At 42.2% G+C, this 22,595-nt stretch overlaps 2 protein-coding genes across 4 annotated transcripts in view; one reads left to right on the top strand and one right to left on the bottom strand.

Moving 5' to 3' along the window:
- The window catches only part of LOC111865118 (lipase member H), a 33,153-nt gene extending 30,974 nt beyond the window's left edge, over positions 1–2,179 (top strand). For both annotated transcript variants that reach the window (XM_023852860.2, XM_023852870.2), the window contains one exon: positions 1,337–2,179. In XM_023852860.2, the coding sequence (XP_023708628.1) occupies positions 1,337–1,709 (373 nt within the window). In that variant the 3' untranslated portion in view covers positions 1,710–2,179. The remainder of the gene's footprint in view (positions 1–1,336) is intronic.
- The window catches only part of LOC111865127 (GTP-binding protein Di-Ras1), a 333,795-nt gene that overhangs the window by 59,270 nt on the left and 251,930 nt on the right, over positions 1–22,595 (bottom strand). For both annotated transcript variants that reach the window (XM_023852892.2, XM_023852882.2), the window contains exon 5: positions 6,804–6,831. The gene's annotated coding sequence lies outside the window, so the exon portion shown is untranslated. The remainder of the gene's footprint in view (positions 1–6,803; positions 6,832–22,595) is intronic.

Genomic DNA, 22,595 nt, shown 5'->3' on the forward strand with positions numbered 1-22,595 from the left:
CGAAATTTTCATTACTTTTGTTTTCTCCACATTCATTTCCATGCCATAGCACCTTCCAATTTCAATTAGTCTATCAATCATGCCCTGTATGTTCATCATATATATTGATAAATATTAAAACTGTTCAGGATTTTTTATCCCTACGTCGCATCTCAATACGCGAGTCGCATCTATCCTCTTCTATCGGAGCACTTTTCCTATTTTCGTGTGGTGCAGGAGTGAAGAGTGAAGTGGATGAGTGTATGCACTGTAAGACGGCTGGAATAAATCATGGACATGTTTATTAATGTTATCATCCCTAATGTGAAACTATAATTCCGAGTCTATCATAGCGATACGTAACTCGTCATTCTAATAAACATTTTTTCACACTCAGGGAGGTTAAAGACTTGTAAATACATCAAAATTTTTAGATCGATCATCTTTTCTTTCATAATAACAGTACTTTATGCTGGTTTCTTACTTAGTTCAATATTCAAATATGAAGATGGAGATATGTTTCTCCGAAACGGCGGTTGACTTTTCAACGGGCTACAAGGAGTTACACCCCAGATGTGTAACAGTGTGTAAGTCTGTGTAACTTAATTTATTATTGACATAATTAGAGTGATATAAATTGCATAATGACAGTTATGAACCTCAGTATAGATTAATGGGTTTTTGGACTTTATATATCGTCTGGTATTCTAAACAACACGACGTTTCGGAAACTAACTTTTTCCTTCCTCAGAGGAGGGACGGGAGACACATGCTCTGTTGTGTTTGTTAGAAAGAGGTTTCAGTGGCTGAGGTTAGTTTTTTTCTAACGGACTCAACAGAGTGTCTCCCAACCCTCATATAAGGAAGGAAAGAGATACAGTTTCCGAAACGTCGTGTTCTTTAGAATACCGGACGACGGACAAACTAAAAAACTTCGGTAACTCTGAGTGTTATACACCACAGAATCTACTTATATACCTGAAGCCTACAACGTTTTCCTTTACTGTACAAAAGAATTACTTAAGGACGTTTAGGGAGTTTCGGATTTCATTCCCGTTTCGAGGTCTGATAGGGAACTTTATCCATATCCAGGATCCTTACAACCTGTTTGACCCTAGAACGTAACACATTACTTGTGAAGAGCTCTGTCTTGTGACATATAACGTCGTGTAGTCTGCTGAAAGTCAACCGACGTTTCGGAGCAGAATGCAGCCTCCATTTTATGGTCAGGATATTGCTCCGAAACACCGGTTAATTTTCAACGGACCACACGGTGTTATATCCCAGAAATCAGAAGTCTTCATAACCTCAAATCTTACGTTATTTGTGTTTTTGGAACGGAATTTTAATCTTACAGTGCGAGAGGAAAGTTTTACCTGAAGACCAATTCTGAGGCTCCCTATGGTCAAGGCAAGAGCACCAAAACTGCCGAAGTGACCACTGCACCCTCCTCAAACTGTAGCCAAAGTAACATGGTGGATTTAAATGGCGGTAAATCACTGTGCAGACCATGGACCGCTGAAGCAACAGAGTCACCAAGCGTTGAAGCTCAGAATGACACGCAGGTGCATGTGACCGCCTCAACAAGTTTCGATGAAAATGCGACCATCACGGCTGTCGTTGTCATATGTTTCGTCCTTTTATCAGTTTTATTCATTCTCTTCTTTCTTGTGCGACATTCAGAAGTTGTGATAAACTTCTGCCGGAGAACAAATGTAATTAACCTTTAAGTGCCGAAGTGCCCCGTTTGTGCCAGTGATGAGTATGGTCGTCGTGGCCAAAGTAGCCCGATTTGGCCAGCCGGACATTTAAACTCCTCTATTGGAAGCGCGCGCAGCCTCCGCAAATGCACAATCCTATAATGTTTTTTGAATAGATTAAAATTCAATATACATACATTTTTATTTCGTTATCTGCTCGACGTATATACAGGCTTCAACCCCCGCGTCATGTAACTGAATCTCGCGTTTGCAACATTCCTTGAAGCACCCGAGAGAGCAGAGTCCCACGTTGCACTGCCTCTTAGTCACGAGTTGGTGTTGAAGTGTCCAATAAATCCGATTGCCAATTCAAACCCCGTTTATAGACACTCAATCACGTGATAATATATATATATATATATCGGACCGTATATGGGTTATGCATGACTTATAAAACGGGGTTTCGGATTGGATGATTGGATTTAATGACACTTATATTTACTCCGTTCGGGACTACAGGCAATACAGCGCTATCGCTATTCTACAGTTTCCAGTTCACCGTTCCACACACACTAGGATTCTCAGTCTTCACTAGTCATATCCTGACAACGGTTTATCACAGTTTCACTGGCACATCAAATCACACATGAAGTCTTCTTTCCACAGCCTAATTTCTGCAACTACCAATTCCGAAGACTCGACTCATCGTAAAGGAAACTCTGAAAGTTCTTTTTATACCCGGCTTACGCGCATGCGCCGCCACATTTCTGCCACCATGTTAGGAATCACCTGGACAGAGAGCTGGCTAGGAGATAGATCGGCAGAAATGAACCAATCGCTTGGCCTCCTAGGTCGCCACAGCGGATTTTTTTTGAGGGGTTATATGAAGAACATTGTTTACAAGGTTAAGATTAACGACCTTCAACACCTGAAAGCCCGCGTAAGGGACGCTGTGGCTACGGTAACACCAAATATATTTCAAGCTTGGATATTTGTCATGCCACCAAGGGAGCCCACATTTCAGTTTATTGAGAAAGTATATATGCAGAAAGAAACTTTGATAGTTTCTCATTGTAATGGTGTAACCAATTAATGTGTATAATAACAGTTTTCTGAGATATAATGATTTTATTTTGGATACTTTTCATCCGGGCACCCTGTACATCTATTACTACGTAGTTGTTTGGGGTTCATCATGAGTAATATGCTACATAAGGCGCGTCCACATTACTCGTGCTCGTGCTCGTGTGACTCGCTATGCTCGCGAGTAATGTGGACGATATGACAAGTAACGAGACAAATTTTAAATTTTTAATTTAAAGCTATAGCCAATAAATTAAAATACGACTACAGCCTATAGAGCCTATACCTATACTACCAGTAAATATACGGATTCTCAAGCGCCGAAGCCTGGCGAGCAACTGAAGTAGTGTGGACGAAGATTTACTAGCACAAGCCTGGCGAGCACGAGCACGATTAATGTGGACGCGCCTTCAAACGAAGACATCAAAAGCTAGAAGTACATTCTAAAGGGTTCTAACGAATACACAGCGTTTCGGAAAGTGGATCTGTTTCCGTCCTCAGGTGGAGGAGAAGACACCTACACAGTTGGGCCCCTTAGAAATATTGGGATTAACTTTTTCTAAGGGGCCCAACTGTGTAGGTGTCCTCTCGCCCTTTTACTGAGGACGGAAACAGACCTGGTTTCTGAAACGTCGTGTTTTATATTCTCTAGAATACCGGATGATAGGAAAATTCCAAAAACCCAGTAATTCCGTGTATCAGAAGTCTGGATTGACGAACTGCAAATATGCAGGAAACACCCGAGGGAACTCGCTGTAATTGTTACAGTATGAATATATTTCCTGTCCTTTCGGACTTACAGCGGTAAACTGTAACCTATTTACAACAACGAGGGACTAATGGGCCGTACGGTCGAAGGCATGTAATATCTTTGGCCGCTTGTAAGAAAGGGGTCGTGGCTTCGAACCCACTTGAGCTATACATTTATATCCGAGTTTTTTTGTATATATATTTGTGTTATGCGTTTTAGGTGGCCTTGGAAGGGGCTAATCTCCAGTAAATGGAGTCACAAAATACGTGTAATATTAAAAGTTTCATAATTCCAGAAATTAATTATGAATTGAACATGCCAGAGGACAGAATCCGCAAATCCCGAAGAAGGAAGCTGATACAAATTGAAATTAAAGGTTTATTTCATGTTTTAAAAAGTTAATGCGCCATATTTGTGAGATAATTTTCCTTTTCTCAGATACATCTGGATATAAGATAAGATGCGTTACAATTGTTGGCTTTTTCGACAATATCCGTCGTCATATATTTAAACAATAAAAGCAGGACGATGTGTATATATAATGTCCAAGATGTCAACAATTTCATTAATACACCATCGTCGCAAACTTTTAAAACGGTTCCATTTTGTTCCACGGACGAACCAATTGGAGCTGTGGTTCACTATTGCATTAACCTCGTACTTACCATATTATCCGAAATTCTGGTATCCGATTGCTATGCTTGCCGCCCGTTTTCACCCTGGTATTTCGCTCGACTTATTCTTCGGCCGTGAAGATAGAGGCGATATTTTCCTTCGAAACGTCTGTTGAATTTCAACGGAATACATGGCGTTATATCCCGGAAGATAACACTATTTTAGATCTTATTTACGACGTATCACGTTAATCGTTAAGGTATATCGTTAAACTTTGACACAGATTCATTTTATAGGTGCTTCTCCAGCCCAGAAATTTATAATTAATTAATTATAGGCTCCATTTTGTGTAGTGACTGCGAATGGTTACAAAAAAATGGACGTGGCTTCTACTATTATCGTTTGATCAGTCATATCGCATTTTATTTATGCAGTTCTTCTCATCCTCGACAGAGGGCAGTCACGATGTCGTCGCTTACTGCATAATGCATTAATATTGAGTGAGCTTGCGTGTTATACCGTAAGCACTGAAGTGGCGCTATGCGCGATCAATGTAGTTGTTATGGGAACAGATAAGTGTACAGTTGGATTTTAAGAGCCGTATTAATGTCTATATTTGTACAGTGTGACTAATGGTCTTTAGTACGTTTCGGGACTGCCTTCAACCGCTTATGAATCACTGAGTTGAACATGTCCTATGTTGCCTTCAGAGAGGATGGGGCAATTTGATCACTTAATTAAGTACAAGAGAGGCACATATACATTTAAATTGTCATATATTTACCTTTAGGTTAATTTATGACGCTTTCAGTAGCTAAGCTAGGCCCCATATGGTGTCCAGTGGTAACAAGCATGATGAATGGCGAATTATGAAGCAATTTGAAGGAAACAAACCTGATAATTTTCCTTGGGAAGTTATGTGATATCTCGTACTATATTGTAGGATGTAGAGCCGTTTCTACGCATCTGATCGGTAGACACGTTCCCGCTGCAACGAGTAAACATGCAACGACAAAGGAACTGTTGGAAACGGTGATTTCTGTGGTCCACCCCGCTGCCGTTTCCACGCAACAACGCCGTAAACACGCTTCTAAAACAATAGAAGAGCTGTATTTTCTATGCGGTCCGTACTGAAGGGTTGTCAGTTCGACAGTTTTAGTCTTTAGTTCAGTTCCCCGTGTGGAGGCGGCTTCGAATACCTCCACCGTAGCCTGCGAGTTGTAGGCGACAAAAATGGAACCCAGTGCCTGGGAGTATAACCGGGCCACCCTGTCCCTGGGGGATATAAATACGGGGACCTAGCCCTCCAGGTTGGAGGAATCTCGAATCTGAGATAGTAAGATATAGCCGTTAGTCCCGAGGGGCTCGGACCGGATAATGACTGCGCTGACAAGAGCCAGGAGCAGTTGTAAACGACAGACCCATCCTCTCTTCAAAGAGGATGTTATATAAGGACTATGACCGCAAATGTTCAGTTTAAAATAAATACTGGTTGTGAGTCTCAAGGGGTTTGAAGCCAAGACGAACTGATTGACGGTAAACGCCAGTCGTAAAGCAATTCTGACCCTGACTCTGCCTGCTTAGTTCAGTTGTGAGACAGTGGCCAGCCTGCAATTGCGTGAGCGCGGAAGCTGAATAATCTGCATTGTTAGAAGCCGTTACAATGCGAAGACTACTGAAGACGAACTCAAAATATTTAGAGTGTGCTCTAACGATTTTTAAAGCGTAGAGATTAGTAATGACGCTATAATTAAATGTAATCAAGATTCGTGAGTGTATGAGCAAACCCCGTCTACAGTCACTGAAAACCCTGAAAACATCAAATTCGTACTTATTCTGATGTACAGAAATGTGGCACGTAAGGAGGAGTCTCTCCATATAATCGCCAAAGGCCTGTCCGTCCTCCACGCTTTACCCTAAACTGCGAGTCATGGAATAGGAAAGGTAAAGATAAAAAAAGTTTCTTTAGGAGAGGTAAGCCCGAGAGTGTAATTAATTTTGTTTTTCCACGCAGAGGAACGTGACAAAGTCAACTGCTTTCCCCATTATTTCACGCACAAAGAAATCATTGCAGCAATGACAGCATGGGGTACTTAACCTTCAAAGGTTTTACAGTAACCATGGTAACGAAAAGTGTTTACACTAGTGGTTACTGTAAAACATTCGACGCTTATGTATCCACTTTCGTTACAACCGCAGTATTTCCCTTGTGGAGGAAATGTTGGGGACACAATCTGAAGTGGAATCCAATCCTTTTATGTAACAACAAAATTAAATTTATCCGTTTTTTTTTTTGCTAAGAGCAAAATTTTATTGCTTCGGTTTTTTCCACAAATGGGATACGAGGAGAGACCGACGCATTATCGGAAGGTTGTTTGAGTCTTACCTAAGTTTCCTCTACCAAATATCACGAAAAAATCTATACATCATTAGTTGTGGTATATTTTTAATAATTCTGAAATATAATACAAGACTTTAGGGGGGGGAAAATCAGAAATTTCTATGTCACGCAATAATTTACTGCGATCCATTGTGGTGTATGCAAAGGAAGAAAAATATCCTCTAGCTTTTACGTTTCAAACACGAGATAAATTTAAAAAGTAAGTTAAGAAGAGAAAACTTCAAAAAGAAGCGTCTGCAGGGCTCTTATGACGACGTATGTAACCTTTACTTACCCACAATGCATCTCTCACTGACAGGAATCTGAAACAAACAAAACACCATCTGTAATTTGGGTACTTCAACTTCACGTTGAATGGACACATTGGATGCAGACACTACACCCTATTTTTACTCTGAATTTAATTTACCTTAATATTATAACGTGGTAACTGTGACTGGAGATGATGCTTTGATTTATAACTGGATTTATTGAACATTTACGGATCGTTACTACAAATAACTACGAGTCTCTCACTGTGTTACATACTCCAGAGTTCACTGTAACTACATCACACATAAAGTCTTCTAAGTTTTTACTAGCTGTTGCTTGGCAACGGCTTCTAACGGCTGACGTTCCCCTTACTCTGGGATCCCGTCCCCAGCCTCAGCTACCAGTTTGTCACGTCTCACAACTGGAACTCTTAACTGAATTGAACTACTAAGAAGGTAGCCGTGGAGGCCCATAGGGTTGTGAGACATCGAGGTTCCAACAATTCCTAGACAATCGGCTCACAGATGGCGGTGAGGTTGTCAGCCTTAGGCTCTGGCCGCTCTTTACCCCCTCAGGAAGATTCCTGGTAGAGGTTGAGTAGACCCCTTGACCATAGTGCGGCTGGAAGGATTAGGTACATTGAAAAATTTAATGACTTCGTCGGGAATCGATCCCGCGACCTCCCGTGTTGTAGCATAGTGCCTAAATGAACTACGCTTCCGCCTGAAGTACAAAGCCGGACGTAGAACTATGCTGTGGAAAGTCCAATAAGACGTATTTTTTAGGCTCACAATACAGATTCCGTTTCTTTGCTTTGTATTGCATGACGTCACAACATTTTGCTTCGGCGCTGCTGGGAGGAGTTACTGATCCATCGGGTGATGATAGCGGGTTATAAGTGCAGGCGTCAAAGACGCTGATCCAAGATAGCGTCTCATTATTTTGCTGGAAGAGTCTGCTCGGCTGTGGAATTTAATCCGGTGAATTTAAAGCTTGGAGAAGGGCGACAGCCTCTTCTGCAAGGACTAGAATTTCCAATTAAATCGATAAAGTTTTAGTTTTGTTACCCACAAAGCGACATCTTCATAATTAAGTAGTGTTGAAACGAACTTGCGACAAAGACAATGAGCCAGGAATGACGGTGGTTAGTAACTCGTTAAGTCTGTCGGTAGATCAGTTATCTAGCTCTTGCTAAGGTACTGTGGCATATTTGCTCAAAGCAAGAACTGTGGATCCAGAGAAATATCAACTGCTAAGTAACGGCTGTATAACATGTCACACTGATGTAAGTGAAGAATGCCGTTTTCTGAGACGTGTCGCCATGTAAATCTTTATTAGCACTTTAGTTACAAAATTTTCTTAATTACAATTAATATGGCGCTATCGCTGATTCACACAATTTACAATTCACCGTTGCACACGCATTACGATTCTCAGTTTCCACTAGTCTTCTCCTAGCAATGGACCTCAACACAGAAACTAGCACTTCAAATCACTCTGACGTCTTCTTGCTATTTCGTCTTCCATCAGTCTGGAACCTCGGAACCAAAAATTCTTCTGGACTCCTTCCTCCAGCTTACGACTGATTCGTAACTGCTCCTAAACCAAACGAATTCTGTCACTTATACAGCCAAGGAACGGACATGCATCACAAGAAACACATGTCACGTGATTGCTACCCAGCAAGTCTCTTGATACGTTGGTCGGATCTACATAAAACACCTCACGTTGTCTCTATTTATTGTGTGACGTGACCGCCGATACGGAAATCACATCTTCCTCTATTGTTGGAGCGTGTTTGAAGATCTGTTGCCTGGCAACCGTTGTTCAAATCCGTTACAATATAATAAATAGTTCATAAATATGGCGCTTAAATATAATATTACGAATGTCTCTCAAATAAAAATCCAGAGAATTACTGCTGTTCTAGTGTTCCAAGTCACGAATCTACTCTTAAATGCATTCGCTCATATACTCGTAGTAGACTCGGTTAATATGTTAAGTGATTCGAACGTTAACTATTTTTGAAGTGGTTCAGGCAATGAAAAGTTATATGCAGACACACAGAAAAACATGTGATTTCAACAAGATTACAAATTCAGTCCGCACCTCATAGGATACAAACTACGTCACCGCCACAAAGCCCAACCGTTTAATGCTGTTTAATGAAACAGTCGCTGCTTATTGTGAAAGCCTTACGGAACACACAGATGCACTGTGAGGGCAGAATGCAGAGTTTTGATGTGTTAAAGCAGGTAATATATATTGTGGTATTTAGACCCGTTGTTGGGCAACGACAATTAAATAAGCAGCTACACAACAGTCGTTGCTAGGTAATGATCGTAACAGATTCGTAACGCGCAACAATCGAGAAGCTGGGAAGTGGTGTTCTCTACGCTGTCCGTGCGATAGCTAAAAGCTGCAATAATGGAAGAACTGTTATGAAAGGTGTTTTCTGTGCGATCCTTGCTGAGGTTATACATCGAAAAGCATCTGCGATTACGGGAGAGGCTTGAGATGGCAGTTAGAAGAGTAAGATGCTGGTGTGATATGGACGCCAGCCTGCGAGGACGTGAGCCCGGGAGCAGGGTAACTTCCACTGGTGAAGACACAGCAGACTGAGAAGACTTGGTGCGTGCTCTAGTGAACTGCAATGTGTGAATTAGAGATAGCGCTATAGTTACGTGTAGTTACGGTCTGTAAGGGTTCAACAAATCTAATTACCAATCCAAAACCAGTCTGTAGTCACTCATACACGTAACAGTATATTAATCACTGGGCTTTAAAGGGTTCTGTGACGGTTCGTTCAGTAACGACAACAGATGCTGAGTCATGGAATAAATGTCTGTGTAGTGTGATCGTGAACTATCTAAGGAGTACAATCAATAGAGCAATCATAAGAATCTGTTTCGATTCTTATAGACTGTTTCTTACAAACATATCTGTTCGGCACGCGACACACAGATAATTTACTGACTTGTCGAAATATGCGTTAGTCTACAATGCAGATCGCGGACTCTCCATTAAATTGGATTGTCAACACAGAGACCAGGCCAATGCACAAGTTGGGACGCAGAGGTTCATCGCGGTAACCAGATTTGCTGCTTGAAGCAGATGACTAATTTTCACGTCTACAGATGCTGTAATTTCAGAGAGAGGATTTTCTGCATAACGGAATCACTCCGCTTTGCAGAAGTTTGTCTTATATATCCGGCAAAGTTGCTCGAAAGTAACACAGTTTGCGAGCTGTATCTTCAGGGGTTTTGTATGCACTCCGAATTGGTATTCACATGGATCTGCAATGTGACATAACAGGGTATGGTAATACAGTAAACTCTCGCTAAGCCGGTTACAGTTAATCCGGATGTCCGATAATCCCGATAGAAATAAGAAATATGAAAAATTCTGTTCACAGTTGGGTACGTACTTTAAAAAGATACGTGGGATTTGGGAGCAAGAGGATTTTCAGACTGTGTTCAGGGCAGGTGGAGAGACTGAAACCTTGCAAGAAATTTTCCAAGACTGGCTTCAGCTGAATGAAAGAGACCCTGGATTTAAGCTTCTGACAAGAGGAAGAAATTGCTGCAGTGATGTTTCTTCATTTATTTTCATCAGTACTACCTATATTATTAAATTTTCTTTGTTTTCCAAATTTATTTTATGTCTTTTAGGGCTATCTTTCGCCTCATTAGGCCGTATTATCTATTAATTGGTATAATATCTCCCCCTCCCCCCAATTAATCAGGATTAGCGGGGGTTTACTAAGTGTCAGCTGAGAAAGTTCAGGTGTTCAGGCAAATATATGATAATACATGATGTGAATAAGAAAACCAAGTTATAAGGTGGATTTAATTAACAGCTTTGTATATTATCGAACTGAACTTCAGGGGTTCGATTCCCGACAGGAATAAGAGATTTTTATCTACTCCATAGTGTCCAGATAGGCTCTGGAACCCTCCCAGCCTCCTATCCAAAGGGTACCGGGGGCTCTTTCCCCTTGGATAAAGGAACTGGGGCGTGAAGCTGACCACTCACTTCTATCTAGGGCCGAGGTAAAGAAGGATGAAGCTACAGCTACACTCTCCAGTATGTCTTCATGGCAGAGACAAGTTTACTTTAACATGTATCTTGGTTGGTATGTTACAAATTGTTTCTATATTCTTTGCGAGATAGACTTACTTCTAGGGAGTTTCTGCCTGTGACGTTGGTTTCCCTGACCATTCCACAGTACTTGTAATCAAGTCAACGTTTCGGACTTTGTATCCAAAGCCAGTGGACCTGATAGACATCCATAGGTTGCCCATGACCTAATATTTCGCAGGAATTCAGAAATTTGTTGTCAGAAGAATTCTCGCCTGCTGTGGCTGTGTTACTGTGTGACAGAGGCCACAATGTGCAATGAAGACGTCTGGAGAAGTGGAGGTATAGCTCCATGATTCTTGACTTCACCAGTAGATGAACGTGAATTGTTAGCTTCACGCCCTTGTCGCTTTACCCCGAGGAAAGAGTACCCAATGTGTAGGATGCTGGGTGGGCCCTAGGTCCGGCCTGGGCGGTGTGGAATAGAGACAAAAATCTATCTCCCATGCCGGAAGAGTATATTTTGATGGCGAGGGAACCGTAGCCAGTTTTCAAGAGCAAATTTCATGAGAGCACCACTATTAGAGCATGAGACAACACATGTGATTACTTTAAATTTAGTTGGATATTATATTCCAATTATATTTTAGTGAAGTTTATAGACAATTAAAAAAATTATAAATACTGTACTTTATTTTAAATCTGATCTCAATGAAAATAAAATTATATTTCTTTCTTGGTTGCAGAATTTCAAGAACTGAAGTTGGAACTTGAATATTTAAGGTTTCTAATAAAAACAAAAAAAAAAAAAGTAAGGAAGTAGTGTTTGAGGTTCTCATCTCCTGGGCTATAATGCGTGTAGTCCCTTGAAACAGAAGTTTCGGAGGAAAATATCGCCTCCATATTCAGGTTCGATTAAGCAGAGCGACAATATACCAGCGTGAAAGCAGGTGGCAAGCCGAGAACTACCCCGGCACGGACCGCACAGAGGTCACTTCCATTATTGCTTGTTCTCTCTTTGCCTGAGAAGCGTGTCCACAGAGATGTTCCCTAGCAACTGATGTGGTTCCCTCGTCTGTTTACACAGCTGTTACTTAGCATGGGTTTACATGTTACATGTATAATATCTATTTTCTGATGAACGGAAGTCGACCTGCCTGACGTTACTGCAGAGAAAATTGAACGGGACTTTACAAACACTAACTCAATGGAGTTGAATCCTCTGTGACAAGGCGCCAGTCGCTCACACGGTCAAGAAGTTCCCAACGTTTTATAAAAACCTGAAGCTTTATTACCTCCACTGTCCCCTACCCTGAGACATATCAATCAAGCACAAACTACTCCGTCCTATTCTCTAAAATCCCTTTTAATATTATCCCTCACATGTGTCTAGTTCTTATTGGTCTCCTCTCTGGCTTTCGCAAAAGAAACCTACACGCTTTTATCTTACCCGATATGCGTGCTACATAAACTTCCAATCACATCCTCCTTGACTGAATCATTCTAATTATACTTGGAGAAGTGTACATGATATAAAGCTCCTCATTATGTATTTTCCCCAGTCTCCCGTGACTTCATCTCTCTTGGGTCCAAATATTTTATTCACCACCCTGTTCTCAAATACAAAAAAAAAAAAACTCTGTGGTTATAGTCCGCAAGCGAACTATACCGACCGAGGGACCGCCGCTTGTCGGCGAAGTTAATGCCAACTTTTGAGGATAGAGGGTATCGCGTGGTCAGCGCAACTAATCACCACGGCCGTTAATTTCAGTTTTCTAAACCGGAGCCACTGTTTCCTTGAAATAGCTCCTCAATTATCCTCACGAGGTTGAGTGGACTCCGTTCCAAACCCATTGCTTCTCAAAACATCTAGTAGCGCCGGGAATCGAACCCAGACCTCTGGATCTGTACCTGTCCTCAAATACTTTCAGTACATGTTTTTCCCCTAATGTCAGCATTGTGGTCCAAATTCGAGACTGAAAATCAAAAGACATTGCTTAAATGTTCCGAGACTTGCGAAAAGTGTTTTACAGCCATTACATTAGTATGTCAACACCTGGACAGGCAACTAGGTTAAGAATGTTGATGATCAGCATTTATGCGTAATCACATAAGTAAGAAGCTCTGCTAACGGGGCCACTGGAGTATGGTAATATTATTAAATACGCAGCGATGAGATACCATGGGCCCACCCACAACCACAGGGAATAGCAAATTAGAATATAACTTTGGGAATTGAGAACGAAAAGAGGAGTTAACCTCCCTCTTTCGTCAACAGCCGATTCAGCAAGTTAAACATATAAATTACTGAATTTAGGAGACTTGGGATCAGATCTAAAAGTAATGAGTTGTCAGCCGGAGGCCCTATTCGATATGTGTGCCACGAGTGGTGGAAGTTGGCCTGCGTCTCTTATTTCAAATAAGTCACGTTTACTCATATAAGCCATGTTGTTAAATATTATTTTGATAAAAGTGTTGTGGACAATATTGAAAGCAAACTCCAGTGTGCTCGGCGAGCCCTTAGGGGAGAATAATTATGTAACAAGTAGTTGCCTAGGAAGATAGTCCGGCAATATGGCTGTCGTTATCGTGTATGTGTTAAGATTACTGGTAGTGAGTAGACTACGCACATTTGCGTTATAGTTACGACTAATGATTTTTGTGATAAATATAGTATGTGGGCTTTCAATATGTATAACTAGGGGTAAATTATTTTAAGGGTGAAACTTTACGATAGGATAGTGTAGTAGTATGTAATGAGTAGTAGGAAATGAAGACAGGAAAAAGGTTTATGTTAAACGAGGAATAATTGCATATCCTCATTAGTCGAAACGGAGAGAGAGAGAGGCTCAAGGCCTACATCCCCGAAGGGGAGAACATGAGAAAGCGTAGCGTGAAGTAAAGACACTATACAGACCCGACTATAGGTCGGTCTTGTTAATATTGTAAATAACGTAAATAGGAGTGTAAATAGACAGGGTAGTTAGAGTAGGATGTACCGGGATTGTGATTCACACCTCCATAATCACCTTTCCACGACCGATCCCGAGGATCCTACCAAAACGAAAGGCAGCAGCATCCGAATGCTTAAGGGGAGGTACTAGGAATGGACAGGGATAGGCACCTGCCACGCAGGCCGCGCTTAGTAGCCCTTGATATCAACGCCCCCTTAAGATGTAATAATCATGTAATACGTTGCTACCTGCAGACTATATGAAGATATGTCAGGAGGGAGCTATGACAATATGTCAGGGGGTAGTTCCCACCATAGAGATGACAGACGATAGGTAGAGGCGGGTCAGACCCGGCACGCCCGCTCTACGCCAATAATAAGAGGTGACAAGGATGATAGGGCCAGCCAACAGAGAACGCTCGACTACCGCGCTACCGGCCCTTGGTACTTTTCACCAACCTTCGTACGATATAATAGATGGTGGCAGCTATATGAGAGAAGGAAGCCCAGAAACAGGAGAATCCTAGAGGAGGGTAAGCTAGGATTATTGTGTTAACTCCTTACAGCGTAAGCTGTGGTGGCAAGGAGGAATACCTCCACGCCCCCTGCACCACGGCGTTACAGGCAGAGACCAAGTTTCACACCCATACAGGAACACGGGCAAAATTATAGTTTCTATATTTTAATTTTTAGGTAAAAACATTTCTAAGATAACGAAGGGACGTGAAGGTGGCGAATATGCAAGGCAAGCGCTGAGGTAACAGCTTTTGAAACTGTAAGTACGCTCAAGGGAGAACTGTATGTCTTTAAGATTTATTTTGCTGGTTTTCTTGGCTCATTTTGATGTCCTGGAGATAAGGGCGGTATGTTTCCGAAACCTCAGTAAACTTCTACTGGAATAACCTGGTCTCATGTCCCAGAACGTAGCATTCTTCATAGTAACCGCGGCAACCTCACGTCTAATTAATCACCGTCAAGTGAATTTCTAGATTTGTAATTAATGAAAATTCGCTCGCAAAATTATTACATTTCTAGTTAAATTGCAAAATTATGTAAGTAGATTAAATTATTAAGATCTCTATTTAAAGGAGAGGGGTGGCCTTCAAGAAAACATCAGCCCATCTCATCTGATTCATATCTTTCATGTTTTATTAACGTTCCACTCTCCTGGAGACACACGCGGTAGAAAGGTCACGGGTTCGATTCCCGATGAAGTCATTGGATTTTTTCAGTTAACCTAATCCTTCCAGCCGCACTATGTCCCTGGGGTCGACTTAGCCTCCAACAGAAATGAGTACCAGGAACCTTCCTGAAGGGTGAACGGCGGCCGGAGCATAAGTCTGACAACCTCACCGCCATCTGTTAGCCGGTTGTCTAGAAAATGTGCGAGTCTCAACGTCTCACAACGTTATGGGCCTCCACGGCCTGTTACAGGGATAGCTTCAACTTACCCACTGTCCCGGTGGGTAGCTCCTGCTTATGACTCATTCCCAGGGTTACGTGGCTGGAAGACGGGACTCGTTAGTCGCGGTAGGCAACGTGTCTAACGAAAGGAAACCCTAAATACAGTCCCTGGTCTTCCAATGTAAGGAAACGTGAACAGGCTGGTAACTTGTCCAAGTAAAACAGAGTTACTGATAATTCTCAAGATTGTATTCGTATGTCTGACAAATTTGACAAGCTCGCAGATTTAAGAATAAGCTGTATAATATTCATCATCATCTACCAAGATTGGTACTGATATGCCATTTCGTTCCCAAACATGGAGCGTCTCTAAGGATAACGAAGAACTCTGTTTTAACTTGAGCAGGTTGGCAACCTGTTGCAAAACCCCCGTCTATGAGGGCGACAAACTTTATTCAGGGTTTCCTTTTCTTAGACATAATGCCTGAAGACAGGAATTGTGGAGTTATAGAATATGTCCGATGCTAGACAACGTCTCGGTAAACACGTTCCCTCTGCAATGAATGTACAAGCAACAAAAAATGGTATTGCTGGAAACGATGTTTTTTATTCAGTCCGTACAACGTGGTTATAAAAGATCTGAGGGCTGGCGGTTTAGTCGTGAAGAAATGTACTGGATGCAATTGAGCTCTGCGAGGGAGGCTGAGAAGAGATGGCGATTCAGCTCAGTAGAAGGAATAGCAGGCAGGCAGTTCTGAGCAAGAGTCGGCGAAGGAAGGACCTGAGCGAGGGAAGCTGAAGAATTTTCACTCTTAGAAGCCATTTCCAGGAAACGGCTGGTAAAACCAACAGGCTGGGAAAGTCTTAGCGGGTACCTTGGTGAATTGTGGAGATTAGCGATAGTGCTGTTATTACTTGTTATGAGTTGAGCGTATAACTACAATAAATCCAATTGTTCGTCTAATAGTCACACCTCTAAAACACGTGAGAGTATGAATTTGTATACCTTGTCTAACCATCTATGAGGATATGTAATCCTTGAACATAACTTGGAAATAACTGTATTTAAATATTTAACTTCCCTCACCTCGGAAGGCCTTCACTTGTTTGCAGACGGTTTCCTCAGACTCGGTCTGAGTAGATCGGTTAGCATAAATGGTTGCCTCAGTCTCTTCAAGACCGGTCTTCATTTCGGCCCTCACCTCTTCTCTGGTTGATCTCCATCTTTTCTTGGTTGATACTTCTGCGGCCCTCAATCATTTTTGACCACTCTCCGTCTTTTATCGCATGGGCTTAGTTTCAGCCTTCAGTTGACTCATCAGTTCGCTTAAGTGACGTTCTAAGCAGTCCATGGCCAGCTGTCATGTCAAGTCCAGCCCCGAAGCGACAATCAAGCAATCCCATTTCTGACATCAGTGTCACATGATAATGACACATTACAAAACCTACGGATTCCAGGTGTTATGTAACAACATTGTCACGATTTTAGGTGTGACTGTAGACGGGTTTGGCTTGGATAGTGGATTTGTTAACCACTTATACTCACAAGTCGGAACTACAAGTACTCACAGCGCCACCGCTAATCTCCACAATTCACAGATCATTAGCAAACGCTAAGTCTTCTCGGACTTCACTAGTCGTATCCTGGTAACAGATTTTAATTATATAATTATAGCAGTCTCACTGTAACTGTAACACATATGAAGTCTTATTTTCACAGTCGTACCCTTGAGACTAACCTTCTCTTCACAGTTAGAGTTTCAAGTTCCAACCAACTCAGAGCCAGAACACTCCACTCCACTCTCTAAGATCTATTTTAATATTATCCACCCACCTACGTCTCTGTCTTCCTAGTAGTCTCTTTCCTGCTGGCTTTCCCACCAATCCTGCACGCATTCCTCTTCTCCCTTATTCGTGCTACATGTCTTACCCATCTCACCCTTGACTTGATAACTTTAATTATACTTGGCGAAGAGTAAAAGTTATGAAACTCCTCATTATGCAGTTTTCTCCAACTCTGTTCCGTCCAAATATTCTCCTCAGCACCTTGTTCTCAAACACCCTCAGTCTATGTTCCCCCCTTAATGTCAGAGACCACGTTTCACACCCATACAGAACCGTCCTAATGATCTATACCAATATAAAACGAAGAACCTCAAAGATATTACAGACACAAAGCGTTGTCGGGATGTTCAAGTCACATTTATACCAAAACTGTTACAGGACAGTTCTCACCAGACGAACCAGGAAGCTGTCATTCCTGATCTAATGATCGAACAATAAGGTTCAGAACTGCAGATCCTAAAGAGGAAAGGAAATGATGAATGAGGCCTTTAAGCTCCTTATGGCTAGTGACGACACAACAGCTGATCCAAATTACTCCATCCTCTGTCTGAATGGACTCTCTGCGCAAGTCCAGGAGGAGATGCCTGGGAGCTATACCAGATCTTGGATGATAACATAGATGGGGGGGGGGGGCTAACCATCACCACCTTCAAACCATGACCTACTTTGATAGGGTAATTTGCTTCTATCTAATATTACGTTCATACATCACATCCTTTCCGTGTTACGAACGAATTTCTTGTACTTCGACTAAAATATTTTGAAAGTGCGTCATTCCACGAGTAGGCAACCGTGCAGAAGGAAACCTAATGTGTTCAGCCGTATCTTCGGTATAGACATTTCGGTTCCCACCTTACTAACACGTGATGGCAGTGACTATAGACGGGGTATGAATTTATAATCGGATTTATTAAACTCTTACGACTTATAACTACATGTAAGGGTTATGCTCTCACTGCTCTAAACGCTTCACAAATCACTATAGAACACGCTAAGTCTTCTCAGTCTGCTAAGAGTCCTTTCTAACCGTTGTTTGGTAACGGCTTCCAACGGCGGATATTCACTTTCCTATGAGTTCCCAAACTGTCCCCAGCCTCAGCTACCAGCTTCTCACAGCAGCAACTCACAACAACTGAACTCCAGTCGTTATCTAACTCACTAACTCACATACCAATTCCACTTAACTCTCTCCACTATCTGCAACTCATAACCTATCCTGCTTATAACACCTCCGTACGGATCGCGTAGAAAACATCGTTAGTCTGTTGCAGTGCAACTGTTGCCGTGGAAACATATTGTGACATGTTGACCCCTACCTCCCCAGTTGCACGTAGCGGTAACGTAACGCTCGCGTAATAGACTAGTAATCACCCCACATCCTGGCAGCTATGCAACGCGCAATGCGCGGTGACGTCACGAGCGGAGCCGAAGAGAGCCGAGCGGAGCCGAAGATAGCCGAGCCCCCGCAACCTGGTAACTATGCAATGCGAGTCAACAGCGGTGACGTAACAGGATGACGTGGCACTCATTACGCAACAAGCAAGCACTGCAGCTATATAAGTGAGCTGCACAGTGGCTGCGAGTGAGTTATAAAGTAACAGTCGCCGAGTCGAGTCGTAAAGGCAGCCAGTCAGTGCGTTACCAACGAGTTCTCAGTTCGCAAGTTACGAGCTACAGACTCGTGTGCGATAACCAGTGATAACCAGTTATATCTGGAGTGTGTAATTCAGGGAGACTTGTATAGCTCCCGCGTTATTAATACGTGAAGACTCTTGAAGATAGTGTTAAGAGATTTTGTTGTAGGGTTTGTAAAGTGTGGAAACCCGTAATATTGTGATAATTAATTGTAGCCGTTATTTGAAGATTGTTAAATAAACCAATTAACCATCTCTACGGCGTCTTCAGTAACGAAACACGCTACAATATTTATTTAGAGAGCCGTTACATTGTAACGGCTGCTGTATAGTTTCTTAATTCACATTCGTTACACAGCAACGGGTCTATAGGCCACAGTTTGTTTACATATTGTGACATGTTGACCCCTACCTCCCCAGCTGCACGTAGCGGTAACGTAGCGCTCGCGTAATAGGCGAGTAATCACCCCGCAACTCTCCCCGCGGTGACGTCACGAGCGGAGCCGACGTTAGCCGAGTCCCCGCAACCTTGAAGCTATGCAAAGCGAGTCAACAGCGGTGACGTCACCGAGGGATATCGCGGTTGCTAGGCAGCAGTCAACAACTCCGGACAGCGTGGCTAGCAACACGGCACCAGACGACAATTGTCCGATCGAGGCTACATAAGGAGCAGCGAAGGCTATTCACAGTCAGTCCTCGAGCTACCTCCGAGTTAGTTCCGAGTTAGCCAGCAACCAGTCAGTTGTATTGTGGCATTTGGAGTGTAGTATTTGTGATACTGCAGATAGCAGTAGTTCTAAATCTGTAATTTGAGTGATTGTAAGTGCGAATGTGAAATAAAATTCGCTATATCAAATACGGTGTGAAGTTATTTGTCGCGTTATACTCCCAATACGCGACAATATAAGCTATCAGTGGCGCAAGCATTTACGTCTGTATCAGATGAAGAACATGATGCATCCTCAGAGATGTTTCAAACACACGGCCTACACAAATATATCTCTGAACGCATGCTGTGTTTTAAAATACCACAGACAGAATATTCCTGGTATCTCAATGAACTTCAATGCAACACTGTGTAATTTCCGTCGGTGGAGGATATAAACTATTTCGGAGCACAAATTACAGGACGTATTTTCTGAAACATTTCATCACTGAAAGGGTTAATTTATTTAAATAAATATTGATATAAGCGACAGATTAACTATGTACGCAACAAGCAGAATAATATGTTGTTGTATGTGACATCGTGTACCATGTACCTACGTTTCGGAGGAATTCACTGTTTCCATCTTCAGAGTGGAAAAGTAGGCAGATCAGAGTGTTTTACACAATCTTTGCCGTAAATATCTAAATGTCATATATAAGAAGTGAGAAAGTAACTAATATCGAGAAGTACTGGGAAGAACTGATAGCTTAATTTCCTTTGATGCGACAAGGACCGTGTAGAAAACGAAAAATTTGAGGGACACACGGACGGCCTGTTGCCTAGATATGATGTGGGGAAACATAGACACAGACAGCAAGGTGATCCCATAAGCCTCCTCCTATTTTTCCAAAAAGGAAAGTAGGCTCAGAACTCATCACATGCATATCGAGCGAGTTAGCGCAGCGATGGAACATTTATATTTGGAAAGTATCCTTTCGAATTTTGGTCGAAGGACACACGGTCCTGACTGAGGACTCTCGCGGCGTCTACAGAAGCATCTCTTAATTTCTCTTTATTAAAACCGTGCCTCAGCGGACGTTGCCACTTACCGGCAGCTGATACATAGCCTTGAAATAATAAACTCCTTGGCGCAGGTCCCTCTGCCAGAAGCTGATATTCGCTCAGCCGGTGAAGGTTTTCTGATATTTTATAGAAACCGAAAGTATATTCCGCTACTCGAATCCATCTTGAGCCACATGAATCCAATCCACATTCCAATTCTTTATGACTATTTAATATTATCTCCCGTCTGTATGAACAAACGGCCATATTGGAATACAAATTCAGAAATAACGAATTTGGCACACATATTATTAAGTTGGAGAAACCTTCTGTTAAAAAATGTACATTATAAGACAGAAAATGTAGCTCATATTTCAATTATAATAGATTTTAAAATACCAGTATAATCAATCATTTTAATTTCCCGTTAATTTAGCGATTATAAGAAGCTTATATTGTAGGCTCCGTGTTAGCTCAGTCGGTATAGCGACTGGCTACTCGCTGCGCGACACACAGACAGGAGTTTGAGTCCCGGTAGGGTCAATATTCTTCACGTCATCCTGACTGGCCCTGGGGACCACCAAGCCTTCTGCCCGACGGGTACCGGGGACCACTCACCTCCAACTAATGCCGAGGTCAAGAAATGTGGATATATACATCCACTCCCCCATACGCCTTCATGGCATAGTTCTAAGTTAAGCATAGGGACAACTTTACCTTTACTTTTACAATACGATTGTAATGGCGCCGTGTGGGGATATGAGTGGGTACGTGTTGATTACAGGTAGTACTAATTACGCCGGCAGATGGATCTGCCAACAAAAGTTTGTCTGTCGTCATTTTCATGCCAAATGATTCTTATATAGAAACGCTTTTTGAAACATTATTTTTTTTTTCACATGGGCGGATTGTGAGTGCGCGAAGCAGTGTAGATAGTAACGGAAAGTAAATAAACAGAAAATATATCTTTGCGCATACCCAATATCCATTATGAAGAATAATAAAATTTGAAATGAAAATTGCTAATTAAAATGGGAAAACAATACAAAGGAAAAATGGAACAAAGGAAAATGAAATGAAGAGCACTTTGTAATTATGAAGACCTTGATAAAGCCACGGGTAGCAGAGAATGGATGAACATTCATTATGCATATAGAAAAAACATATATTAATTAACTTACTGACTTCGCCAAGGGGAGTCCTGAATGGAATGCCAGTATATAGAGCCATCCAAGAAATCCCCAGAAATTTATTGAAGTCACGAGTTCATTACCCTGCTTACAAAAGCGCGGCATTTATCCAAATCAAGAGCAAGATGAATCCAGCCCAAAACTTCCCCTCACAAGCCCATGGGCTTGTGAGGCTCCCACATTTTCTAGACAATCAGCTCACATATGGCTGTGAGGCTGTCAGCCTTACGCGCCGGCAGGCCGCCCTTTACCCCCAGGAAGATTCCTGGTACTCATTTCTGTTAGAAGTTGTGCCGACCCCAGGGCCATAGTGCGACTTACATGTTTGATAGGATTGAAAAAAAAATCCAATTATCTCACCTGGAAACGAACCCGAAACCTTCCGGCTTGTAGCACAGTGCCTCAACAAACTACACTACCGCAAGACCCTTATTCCTTTAACATATACAAGGTGCGGCAATAAAAAAACCGGATTCATGCTCTAACCCTTTATTGAAAAAAAAATCAGACAATCGAAATGTTATCCCCTTCAATGTAGTCCCCTCCACGATCCCTACACCGCTCCATGCGAATTTTCCATTGTTGGAAGCAGTGCTGCAGGTCATCTTGTGTTATGTTCTTCAAGAGTTGCGTCGCTTTTGCTTTCACTGCATCCACGGACTCGAACCTGGTCCCTTTGAGAGCAGACTTGATTTTCGGGAAGAGAAAAAAGTCGCGCGGTGGATGTTCCATCACTGCAATGTTGTTTTTTGCCAAATACCCCTTCACAGATAGCGCGTTGTCGTGATGAAGAACCCATGAGGCGTTCTTCCACATGTCTGGTCTCCTTCGTCGCACACGTTCACGGAGGGTTGTCAAAACATTTTTATAATAAACCTGATTGACAGTCTGACCTTCAGGCACCCAATCAATGTAGATTACCCCCCGGATATCGAAAAAAACAATCATCATTGCTTTGAATTTGGACTTGCTCATGCGCGCTTTCTTCTTCCTAGGG

The sequence above is a fragment of the Cryptotermes secundus genome, unplaced genomic scaffold (genome assembly GCF_002891405.2).
Source record: "Cryptotermes secundus unplaced genomic scaffold, Csec_1.0 scaffold719, whole genome shotgun sequence".
NCBI lineage: Eukaryota > Metazoa > Arthropoda > Insecta > Blattodea > Kalotermitidae > Cryptotermes > Cryptotermes secundus.